Source organism: Scyliorhinus canicula, chromosome 1 (genome assembly GCF_902713615.1).
Source record: "Scyliorhinus canicula chromosome 1, sScyCan1.1, whole genome shotgun sequence".
Lineage (NCBI taxonomy): Eukaryota > Metazoa > Chordata > Chondrichthyes > Carcharhiniformes > Scyliorhinidae > Scyliorhinus > Scyliorhinus canicula.
Window position 1 is genome coordinate 93944552 of NC_052146.1, and position 12564 is coordinate 93957115.

Here is a 12564-nt window from a genome sequence, read left to right on the forward strand (position 1 = left end):
CTAAATTATAGTTTGTAAAATGTCATTTGATGTGCTTTTGAATCTGCATGTCAAACAGTCAAGCAACAACTACTTGCATGGTAGGTAACACGGTAGCATAGTGGTTAGCACTGTTGCTTCACAGCTCCAGGGTCCCAGGTTTGATTCCCGACTTGGGTCACTGTCTGTGTGAAATCTGCATGTTCTCCCCGTGTCTGCGTCGGTTTCCTCTGGTTTCCTCCCACAAGTCCTGAAAGATGTGCTGTTAGGTAATTTGGATATTCTGAATTTTCCCTCCATGTACCGAACAGGCGCTGGAATGTGGTGACGAGGGGCTTTTCACAGTAACTTCATTGCGGTGTTAATGTAAGCCTACTTGTGACAATAAAGATTATTATTATTTATATGGCATCTTTCATGCAGTAAAACATGTCATAATGACACCAGGTCAGGTCTCATTTTGCAGGCTATATTATATATTCCTGTGTGTCAGAGATAAATTGAGTCCCCTGCTTTGAGAAGAATATGAAGTGTAATTGGTAAAAAGAGTTGCAACCATTGAACAGTGCAGTGTTAAAATCTTTTACGTCATCAATCCTAAACCGCTATCCATCACAAAGAAGATGTTTTATAACTGCAGCACCTCACAGACTTGTTACCAAGCAAAAGGAGGCCATTTGGCCCATCGTGTCTGCATCGTCACTCCGAACAAGCATCGTGGCTTAGTGCCATTCTCTGCCTTTTCCCCCGTACCTATTCATCCACAGTGTAAATCAAATATTCATGAATTTTGGCAAAAAGCTTTTCTCAAGACAGGTTGGCTTCTCATAATTCCAAATTTCTACAGCCTGTTCTGTCATGTTCACATCCACGAGACAGCAACATTCAAAGGTGCTTTGATTGGTTAGTAAGTGCACTGGCTATATGGACCAGGATAATTTTAGGTTAGTTGTGTTGTGTGAGCTGATCTTTGTTAGACTGGCATAACAATGGTCTCCATTATAAATTACCACATTGCTTGACTAGGAAGGGGGGTGGGGGAGAGGGAGAGTGGGGGGAGTGGGGGATGTCAGCCTATGTTACTATTGATAATGGAGCAAGCATTTGGATCATAATTAAGCCCTTCCATTCATAAAATACCTAAGCACAGAAGTAGATCATTTGGCACACCCAGCCCATGTTTGTGCTCCACACTTCCTCCCCTTCTTAGTTAGCATAAGGAAAATCAGAATGTTGCATGTTTTGTGTTACACATTTACTGGTTGTGGAGCTTGGTATTGTCTTGTGATGTACATTTGAAGCTTCTAAAATTTCACTAACATCCTGAAAGACATGCTTGTTAAGTGAATTGGACATTTCTGAATTTTCCCTTAATGTACCCGAACAGGCGCTGGAGTGTGGCGACTAGGGGATTTTCACAGTAACTTCATTGCAGTGTTAATGTAAGCCTACTTGTGACACACATAAAGATTATTATAATACCCCTATGTATGCTTGGAGTATGTCTTGTACAAACTTTATACCTTTCTTTGCAGTGTAAAAGAGGATCAGTTCTGGAGAAACTATTTCTACCGAGTATCTCTCATTAAACAGTCAGCACAACTCTCGTCACTAGCTGTTCGGCAGGCTGAAAATTCCAAAGAGAAATTGGAGCATCATCTGAGAAAAAGCATCGCAGTTACAGGTGATCACTTTTATTCTGTTCTTAAGTCAGAATAACAAACGGTATCACTCTATGCTCCATTTTAATTTTGCTTGTGCATTTTCTATCTCTCCAGAGCAATAGCACTCTGATTTTTAACAGGAAACAAATTGGCTAATTCAAACATCCTTTTTTAAAATAAATTTAGAGCACCCAATTATTTTTTTTCAATTGAGGAGCAATTTAGGTGCCCAATTCCACACGGACCCGGGGCTGGGATCGAATCAGCACCGCGAGACAGCAGCGCTAACCACTGCACCAACATGCCATCCACTGCAAATTCCAACTTCTAAAATATTTGCGCTTTGTGAGTTGATACAGTTCTACAAATATGTCTGCTTGTTTTATGCTAGATTCAACTCTGTCAAAGACACCCCCAGTCCCGATGAAAAAACAAAATGAATCTGCAGAGGTAAGTTTTTATTGTGTTTTTTATTGTTTTTTTTACAAAAAGTGAATGCAAGGAGTATTCATTGGCTTATCAAATATAACAAATCCCTGATTACTGAGTATAGAACACTGAGCTGTATATTTGATTCTATGTTTACGCTGGTTTGGCAAAGCTTAGATGCAACTTTAGTGACAATAACAGAAAATACTGGGCAATTGCAGCAGGTCTGACAGCATCTGTGGAGAGAGAAGGGAGCTAATGTTTTGAGTCTGGATAACTCTTTGTCAAAGCTGGAGAGAACTGGAAATAGGGGGTCATATTTATACGGTTGTGGGGGAGTTAGTGACAATGTTATAATTAGCTTCAGTATTTACTTTCTTCAGTCGTCATAGGATCCCAGCTAAGATTAAAATTGGGCCCAATTGTGATGGTCAATTTAGTCCACCTGCTGCACCTGGGTTCTCACATCAGAATTTCAGTATTTTATCCCTTGTGAGTACATTGTACTACTAACTAGAAGCATTAGTTCTCATTTGGAGAGGTAGAAATCCAGAGGAAAACCGAAAGATTCAAGTAAAATGTAATGCAGTGATACCTTGTTTAGATTTCTCAATCCACATTCAGTTTGTAAATGTGAATAAAATCAAAACCGGGTGCAAAATTATTGGGAACAAATTGCTGTCAAGGTTACAACATAAATAATCGCTAAATTCAAATTATTTTTTTCATGAGGCAGTACTGGTAAAGTAATTTATTCAGACAAGTGTGATCATTAGGGAACATTTTCCGTTCCACCATGTTAGAAATACAGAACAGAATCAATTATCTTGGCATTCTCAGGATTAAAAGAATGCTGCTAAAAGTGTCTCGAGTACCAAAACATTTTTCTATATTTTACTCCTCCAGTACCTGTTTTCTTTTGCCCAGATCCATGGGATTGCCTTTGCATGGTTCTACTGCCATTTATGTGACCAACCAGAGCACCTGCAGCAGTGCAAGCATAGTTCACCGTTGCCCTACCTCAGTTCTTCTACCAGTGAATCTTTAGTACGATGGCCACCTTCACACTTCGCATATCCCTCATTCTCTTTATCGCCCTTTCCATACCCCTCTCCCCAAAGTCCAACTTGTCCAAAGCACAGTCACATGTATTCTGTGCCACACTTAATCCTGTTCACCCATCCTCATTGGCCAACAATATGTAAATGTTAAATCCCTCCCTGATCTCATGGCCACTCCACCTGTCCTTCTTGACAGTCTCATAACCCATTTTGTCAACCTAATTTTTAGTCACCCTTCCTACTCTTTCATTCCTTAGCTTTGCTAGTTTCCCTGAAACATTAACTCTATTTTCCTCTCCACGGATGCTACCTGACCTACTGAATTTTTTTTTAAAAATGGGATGTGGGTGTTACTGCCCTCAGCAGCATTTATTGACTATTCATAGAATTCATAGAACATAGAGTGCAGAAGGAGGCCATTCGGCCCATAGAGTCTGCACCGACCCACTTCAGCCCTCACTTCCACTCTATCCCTGTAACCCAATAATCCCTCCTAACCTTTTTTGGTCACTAATGGCAATTTATCATGGCCAATCCACCTAACCTGCACATCTTTGGACTGTGGGAGGAAACCCACGCAGAAATGGGGAGAACATGAGGACTCCGCACAGACAGTGACTCAGCGGGGAACGAACCTGGGACCCTGGCGCTATGAAGCCCAGTGCTAGCCACTTGTGCTGCCCAATTTCCCTTGAGAAGGTGGTGGTGAGCTGACTTCTTGAACTACTACTGTCCATGTGGTGTATGTACACACACAGTGCTGTTAGGAATGGAGCTCCAGGACCTAACAACAGTGAAGGAACAGTGATATAGTTCTAAGTCAGGATGGTGTGTGACTTTCCAGCATTTTTTGTTTTTATTTCATGTTTGCTATGAGTATCCAAGGAGCCTTAGCTCAGTGATACTAGTGTTGATGTCAAGAAGGTTTAGGGGTCTGACTTTGTTGTGATGGTCCCCACACTTCAACATTCCTTAGTTGTCATGAAGAAAGATAGTTTTGTATCTCATCTTGCTCAGAGTATTGGGAAAACAGGGTAGATAGCAAGAATTGTTATTATATATGTTCCAACTATTTATTATAAAAACAAGAAGCCTTGCCTTTATAGGTTCATACTTTAGACAAGATTTCAACAAGTCCGGTTGCTAATGAGTTCGTGAGTGACGCATATGATACATCATCCCTAAACCAGGAAGACTTATTGAGGGGCATGGAACAATTAGGCATGAGAGGTGATCAGACAGCATCTGTTGAAGCTGGTAGGTGCAACAGAAAAATATCAAGCTAAAACCTATTTGATTATGTCCTTGGATGAAGGAAAAATGGTACATACTCAGATAAAATACATTATTTCTGGATACGATTGCCCAGTAAATGGACACTGCTTGAAATAATCAATTATCGCATATTCTGTGCAAAACTTCATGTAAAACCATATCTGTAAAGAGACTGCACTCTTTAACTGAGTACCATAATTCATCCAAGTTACAAGGCAGCCTCCAAATTGCCCCAAAATGACTTGGTGTGGTACTCATCTTTTTGTGACTGATTCTTGAAGTTATTTTCTTTAATTTTAAGAATAGAGTTTCTTTGAGTAAGCATTTAGTTTCACAGCTTATTGACCAAAATACAATTATGTAATTTAAAAGTGTAACTCTTTTGTCAAGTGCTGCTATTGAAAGAAAATTATATTTCTACACTTGTATGTGAAGCAGTTGTTTGGTTCCATTAATGCCGTGGGTCAGCCATGAATGAAGCGAGCTTGCGTTCCATATGTCAGGTACAGTAAGTACTATTACAGTTTGCATTCTTCTGTGAAGAAAAGCACTAGTAAACAATTCTTCAGTTTGATTACACCTACCGTAGTCTTCTGACATACCTGGTGTAGCAGGAATTCTGTTCATTGCCTCAGTATGGTTCGAGAGTTTTATTCGATTTTAAAATAAAAGGCAATTTATAAAAATAGGATCACAACCTGAAGCACTCAATGGTGGGTTCCCCCCTGATCCTTCTCATCTTGGTATTTATTGTAAAGACTCTTGGAACAACATTCCATAGTAATTTTCTGCCGAATCATTTTTTTTTTTTTTAAGCAGTTCTCCGTATGTTTGCGCAACGATCTCCTAAATTCAGACTGGCAATAGAATCTCAGAAGTGATAGGTAATTAATCACTTGTACTGGTTACTTAGAAATCACATTCCACTTTCAAGACTTCCAACTATCAGATCAAAATCTTTTCTCTGCTCCACCCTTGTTAGTACCATTCATTGTGAAATCATTATTTATTATTACTTTATTAACATTGCTACTTTACAGCATGGCACGGTGGTGCAATGGTTAACACTGCTGCCTACAGCGCTGAGGACCCAGCTGAGGAGATTACCCAATTATTTTTTCCAATTAAGGGGCAATTTAGTGTGGCCAATCCACCTACTCTGCACATTTTTTGGGTTGTGGGGGCGAAACCCACGCAGACACGGGGAGAATGTGCAAACTCCACACGGATAGTGACCCAGAGCCGGGATCGAACCTGGGACCTCAGTGTCGTGAGGCAGCTGTGCTAACCACTAGGCCACCATGCTGCCCCATTATGAAATATTGCTCTTGAAACTATGTGGAGTGCTCAGCACATTTTCCTGTCTCCTCCACACAGTGCCAAATAGTCGGACCATTACAACCCAGACTAATGATAATCAGTAATTTATCACACACAACTGCTGTTGAGCTGGTGCACAATACCCTACCAGTTTTTCTATTTTATTTTTTATTGTATTTTTAAAAAATTATTTACTATTTTCTTTTCTTTGGTATGTTTGGGTCTGCCCTTCTATATATCCTGGGTACATAACAGTAAATATACTTTGTTCAAAAACCCAATAAAAAACATTTATTTAAAAAAAATTATCATACAGAAGCAGCGAGGCACACAAAATTCAATTCTAACAATGCAAATATTTAAAAACAAGGGAGTAAATTATCTCCACAAGGGATTTCACTATTTTTTGTATTTCTTTCATGGTCTGATAATTTTCAGGTCTCTTGGATGAAATTATTTTTGGAAGACTTTTCAGTGGGATATGAGTGATATGAAATACCTGCTACCAATGGAGCCTAGTCATCAGTGGACTAATCTAAAAGCAGTGTTTTGGGGGTTAGTATATTGAGATGGATAGGAAACAGGTTGGCAGACAGGAAACAAAGAGTAAGAATAAACGGGTCCTTTTCTGAATGGCAGACTGACTAATGGGATACCACAGGGATCAGTGTTGGGACCCCAGCTATTCACATTATATATTAATGATGTAGATGAGGGAACTAAATGTAATGTCTCCAAATAGTGTATGAAGTTTTGCTCTCTTTATTTGAGGGAGAATGCTCTTACTCTTAAAGGAGTGCAGAGAAGGTTTACCACACTGATTCCTGAGATGGCTGGACTGACATATGAGGAGAGATTGAGTCGGTTAGGATTATATTTGCTGGAGTTCAGAAGAATGAAGGGGAATCTCACAGAAACCTATAAAATACTAATAGGACCAGACTGGGTAGATGCAGAAAGGATCTTCCCGATGGTGCGGGAGTCCAGAAGCCAGGATCACAGTCTGAGGATATGGGTAGACCATTTAGGAATGAGATGAGGATACATTTCTTCACTCAGAGAATGGTGAGCCTCTGGAATTCACTACCACAGAAAGTCATTGAGGCCAAAACATTGTATGTTTTCAAGAAGGAGTTAAATATAGCTCTTGGGGCCAAAAGGGATCAAAGGGATGTGGGTTAACAGGCTAATGAGTTAGATTCATAGAACGTACAGTGCAGAAGGAGCCGTTCAGCCTATCGAGTCTTCACCGACCCTTGGAAAGAGCACCCTATTTGAGCCCAAGCATCCACCCTATCCCAATAACCCCACATCCCACCTAACCTTTTGGACACTAAGGGACAATTTAGTGTGGCTAATCCACCTTACCTGCACATCTTTGGACTATGGGAGAAATCCGGAGCACCTGGAGGAAAACCACACAGACACGGGGAAAAAGTGCAAACTCCACACAGACAGTTACCCGAGGCTGGAATTGAACCCGTGTCCCTGAAGCTGTGAAGCAGCATGCTAACCACTGCACCATCCTGTCGCCCCATTATTAGCCATGATCATAATGAATGGCAGAGCAGACTCAAAAGACCGAGTAGTTCCTCCTGCTCCTATTTTCTATGTTTTTAACTGAATAATTTGGTTCTACCTTTAAGACAATCAACTGAGATCAAATTTGCTATGCAAAGGACCATTACAAGGTTCAGTTATGAGCAACTTGACACCACATTTTCCAGGCAATATGCATCTTGAAATTCCTCCTAGAAATCCTCCTCTTCCAGATACCAAGTCCTAAGAGGTCATTGGCAACCATAGACTTCCATTGGATTGGTCTGCGATTATGCTTGACAAAGTACTGCAGTAGTTTGCAATTGCCTCCTGCAGCATGGCCGACCAGGAAACTCTCCCGCTGTCATCAGACATTGGAAGGATTTACAGGCTTCAACATAATCAACATCTTTTGCCACGTTATTACCATCAAGTCCCTAGGTAGGACTTGAACACAGAGCTTCTGCTCAGAGGTGGGACACTACCACTGCGCCTCAAGACCTCATCCTAGAATAAGGCCCTCTTTATTTGCTTAAAAACCAGGTTTATCCCAGTTAACAAACGCTTACATTTAAAGGCTATTTTTTTATTCGTTCATAGAATGTGGGTGTTGCTGCCAAGACCAGCATTTATTTCCCAACCCTACTTGCCCTTGAGAGGGTAGTGGTGAGTTGCCATCTTGAATACAGCCCATATTGCCTGCTTAATCCCTTGTGTTTAGTAATAAGGTACTGGTAAGTAAAACATGTATTTGTGGGAAACAAAATTAGGTTGATTAATAATGTGAGGACAGCTTTGGTGTATATTTATATAATATAAAATATTAGCCAGGGCAGTAAGTCCCAGTAACCTGTACAATCATTGTGGAACATCTTGGCTTGGATCCTGTTCTTGTCTGCGACACAAAGGGATTTTTTTGGGATATTGACCTAGATTAGGAAACCTGACTGAGGTTTTTTTTGGAGTGTCTCCTAACCCAGTGGCGCTAAACTGGGTTATAGTCATTCTAATTATTGCATGTAATCTTTAAATGTTCATTGTTGTAAATGTCCATAGATTAATCATTCTTTCTATCCCAAGCAGATGACATTCCAGACTGGGAAAAGGAGCTGCAAAGAGAACTTCAGGAGTTTGAAATTGTTGACGTGAAAGCAAATGTCAGTGATGCCTGGGAGAAGGAAATTGAGGAGATGCTTCAAGAAGATGACTAAATAGTTGAAAACATGACCCTATAATAAGAGTTCCACTTTTTGGAGACAAGTGCTTTGTATTAGACTCATTATCTCAAAACGTTCCTGAAGAAATACAGAATGCTATGAATAAATCTTTTGTTTCTTCGTGGTGGAATTTAAGCTTTGTCTACGGGCAGAATTCTCTGGGCCTCATTCGTCCTGCCAGCACTACCAGCAAGAAGAGAGTTTGGTGTGCAGCCAAAACATCATTCACTGCAGTGGGCCCGGAGCATCCCAGCCGCGGGTGCGAACGGAGAATTCCAACAGCAGCTTTATTATTACCACATTTTGTACTTTTTGAACCATGATAAGAAAAACAGGTGATTCCTGTGCATTTCTAATGATGAAAAACATTTTAGAAAGGTAAGAAGCCGTAAGTATTGTAGTTTTCAACTGTAGCCAAAGGTCACGTCTTTTGTTAACGATATTTAATTTCCCTCTGTATAAACTGTGACTTTTCTTAAAACATACATGCCTTATAGAATCTTCTCTTTGTGCCTATCCCAGCCAATACACACACTAGACCAATGGGTTCAGGGTGGCATATTGCATTGATATAATGTGTTGTACTGACAGCGTAAGACCCAGGATTCCCAGTTCCTTGCACGGTCGGTTCTGAACTTCAGGCTGTGCTATCAAAGGCTTCTGGAGTAAAGTAATGATTTTGGAACAAAGAAAATACAATGTACCGTAAATATTCGGTAGAACTCAGTAGCCTTCTGCGGACCATTTAAGAAAGCGCACAGTGAGCAATCCATAGAATTACTTTGAGGAGTCCACGTGTTGTTCAGAACATTGATCAGTGACTTGGAGAAGGATGGTTTTGATTTCAGGGGAGCTTCAGAAACTCGTTCAGGTGCTGGATTTGGCTTCCCAGTAACACCGGAAGATCCCATATTTGACTTGTGACCGGTTCTGTTTGACTAATCTTAATGGAGTGACCGGAAAATATTGACAGATGAAGTTATTTATTTCCTGTGGAATTATTCTGTCCGTGCATACAAGACTTTAGTAATATTGTGAAACTGCAAGGTGTATTGGGATGAACAGTGTTTATTGGGTTCAAAGGCCTTCCTTGCATCTTCAAATATAAAATTTGATATGAGTGATGTAAAAATGTTTGATTTTCTTTGCCTTAATGCCTTATGTATATTGTATATGTTTATGGCTGTACCTGGTGTTATTTTATCTTGGTTTTTTTTACAAATACTATTGTCAAAATTTTATGCAAAGGTTCCTATCAATAGCAAATAGAAATAGAAAGGTGATTCACCCAATTTAATACCATTTAGAATCTGGTTAGAGCTGTATTGGCAAGACCTTGGAATCAGATCAGTTGCGTACTCTGAATCAGGGAGTGGATTCTGGAACGGGAGCACTGTTGAACGTTTTTGCAAAAAAAAAGTGTACAGTGAAAATAAATGCTGTGCAATATTTAAATCTTTCAGCAGTTTTTAGTTTACTTGAAGTATCTTTGAATCATTGTCAATGGCGAGTGGGGGAAATGATGTTTGTATTTGTGACTTACGAAGTCCCTAGCTGACAAAATCTCTGCTCGGAAAATAAGTCAGTAAACAATGGAGCGACATAATGACGTGGGTTGGACAGCCATAATTACTCTTGTGAATTTCTGTATCTGATTTAGTAAAGAATTGCAATGCTCTGTACAACCCTTTAGAAGTTGTTAAAATAGAGGCTCTTGTTTTAGTTCAGGAGACTTCTTGAATCGTGTGGGACTTGATTTCTGACATGGTTTTTTCTGAATATCCAAGCAGCATTTTAACAAAGGCACTGTAAAATGCAAGAGACGATTAGCTCTTGAAAGGTAACTACAGGTATTGCTATTAGGCACAACTGAAGAATACATAAAGAAACCATGGAGTAAAAATTCTTCTGTGTTCATCAAAACACAATTTTCCCTCGATTAAAGTGAGTGAAAAATGTGTGGGCTGAAAACACATGTGGAATGTCAGCTCCCATCCCTCATTGAACAGAGCAAGCAAATGTTTTCACAGAAACCTGCATATTCAACAAGCACATGGTTTTAACTTGTGTGGGCAGAAATTATTTGGATTCCATAAGTATGCCAAAAATGTAAGTTTCTGCCAAGTGTTTTGGGATTATTTTTTTCCTTCCTGAGGGGAAAACTATATATTATGCATTTTTTTCTCCAACTGACGCAAATGGTCAAAATTCTATTTACAAAATTATTTTCAACAAAGCTTTCTCCTTCATTTATATCCTTTTAAAAATGCAGAAACATGTTCGAAAAAGTACTGTACTTTTAAATTTGTAAATGCTGTTTCCAAGAAGTTATTGGGTATTGTGGAATTTAGCAAACATTCTGAAATTCTTGCACATTACACAGCGATGATCACTTCATAGAAATGCTTACTTCGCTCTGTGATCATGAAAGATGCCAGATAAATGGAAGTTTTATTGTTTGTGATAGAAAGACTTACATTCATATAGCGCCTCTATGATCTTGGTAAATCTCGAAGCACTTTATAGCCAAGTGCTTTTGAAGTGGAAGTTGCAATGTACAGATTAGAAAAGTTTCCATACTAAATGTAAATTTCAAAATGACACAAACATATTAATGGGGAAATGTTTTTAAACATGGTGGGTTAATTGGTGTTGCTGATCCAAACAGACATGCAATGTCCCATGTTGGAATCAGTTACTTGATCTCATCCTAGTCCGCAGTGGGAATAGTAAAATACATTTCTTTGCCCACAATTATAGATATTTCAAAAACAACCAAGATTCATGTCTCCAGCTGTTATTATTGACCCCATCATTGTACAAATAGGGTGAGGTTAGGATCTAGCTCAGCTGCTCTTATCAATCCCTGTGCCCCTTGCAACCAAATAGTTTCCCATCGTTCACTGCCTTGGCATGCATCTGAAGAATGGGAAATTCTTCACTTGGGAAATGTATCGGTGGACAGCCTGTGCCCATGGAACCGTATCCCCACCATGAGTAACTAGCTTCAGAAAGAAAAAAATTGATAGGGAGTGAGGAACAAGCAATTATTTGTGTCTGGTTAAAATGCTCCGTGGCCACAAATTTTAATGCACGCCTTATGTAGTTGGGAAATTTGCAAGTTTTACAATTTGATGGGTATAACTTCAGACAACTTGTAAACATAAGGGCATCACGAAAACCATTTAAAGAACAAGTCCCATGAAGAGACTTCAGAGGATAAAGCTCATGATTCGATCACGAGCCCAGCTGTGTTTCTTCAGTACGAATGTAGCATTGTATTTAAGATGTTGCACATCTTTCAGTTAACTGGTTTTGTGTGTAATCTGAAAGACTATTTACTGTTGCATTCTGTATATGAGAGATTGTTACACAAACTATATTGCCAATGTGATTTAATTAAATATATATGTATGAATGTGGCTGATGTACTTACATTGCAGAATTATATTTTTATTTTAATTTTGCCAGCTATTTTAAGTTTGGAATCCTTAGATGCTGGGTAGGCAAGGAGTAAATGGTGGTGTGGAGGTAGTGTCACTGAACTAGTAATCCGGAGGCTCAGACTAATGCTCTAGGGACAGGGGTTCAAAACCATGGTAACGTGTGGAATTTGAATTCAGTTAATAAATCTGGACTTGAAAGCTAGTATCAGTAATGGGGACCATGTCGTTTGTTGTATAAACCTATCTGGCTCACTTATGCAATTTGGGATGGAAATCTGCCATCCTCTACTGGTCTGACCTACATGTGACCCCAGAACCACTGTGATGCGGTTGATTCTTAACTGCCCCCTGAAATAGCTGAGCAGGCCATTCAGGGCAACACCCACATCCCATGAAAGAATAGAGTGTTCCCTTTTCCTTAGCCAGTTCACCTGCCCAATTTTATTTTATGCTTTAAAGTTATATAATCTATATTTGCTGTTCCTCGCAACTATATATGCATTATTTCTCAAGCCGATACTTCTAAATATTTTTAGATTACTGAATAATGTAAAACATAAGGAAAAGGAATAGGTTACATGGACAATTGAACCTGATTCACCATTCAGTAAGAACATAGCTGAGCTTGGACCTC

The 12564-nt window shown here is 39.5% G+C and overlaps 1 protein-coding gene across 5 annotated transcripts in view; it reads left to right on the plus strand.

Moving 5' to 3' along the window:
* LOC119965163 (synapse-associated protein 1-like) overlaps window positions 1-11904 on the plus strand; it is a 37986-nt gene extending 26082 nt beyond the window's left edge. For 3 of the 5 annotated variants that reach the window (XM_038795567.1, XM_038795575.1, XM_038795556.1), the window contains 4 exons: window positions 1515-1663; window positions 2035-2093; window positions 4240-4390; window positions 8348-8558. In XM_038795567.1, coding sequence (XP_038651495.1) covers window positions 1515-1663; window positions 2035-2093; window positions 4240-4390; window positions 8348-8478 — 490 coding nt within the window. In that variant the 3' untranslated portion in view covers window positions 8479-8558. Of the gene's footprint in view, window positions 1-1514; window positions 1664-2034; window positions 2094-4239; window positions 4391-8347 lie in introns of all 5 variants that reach the window. The other 2 variants (XM_038795538.1, XM_038795547.1) reach the window with 2 other exon arrangements.
* The last annotated feature ends 660 nt before the right edge of the window (window positions 11905-12564 follow it).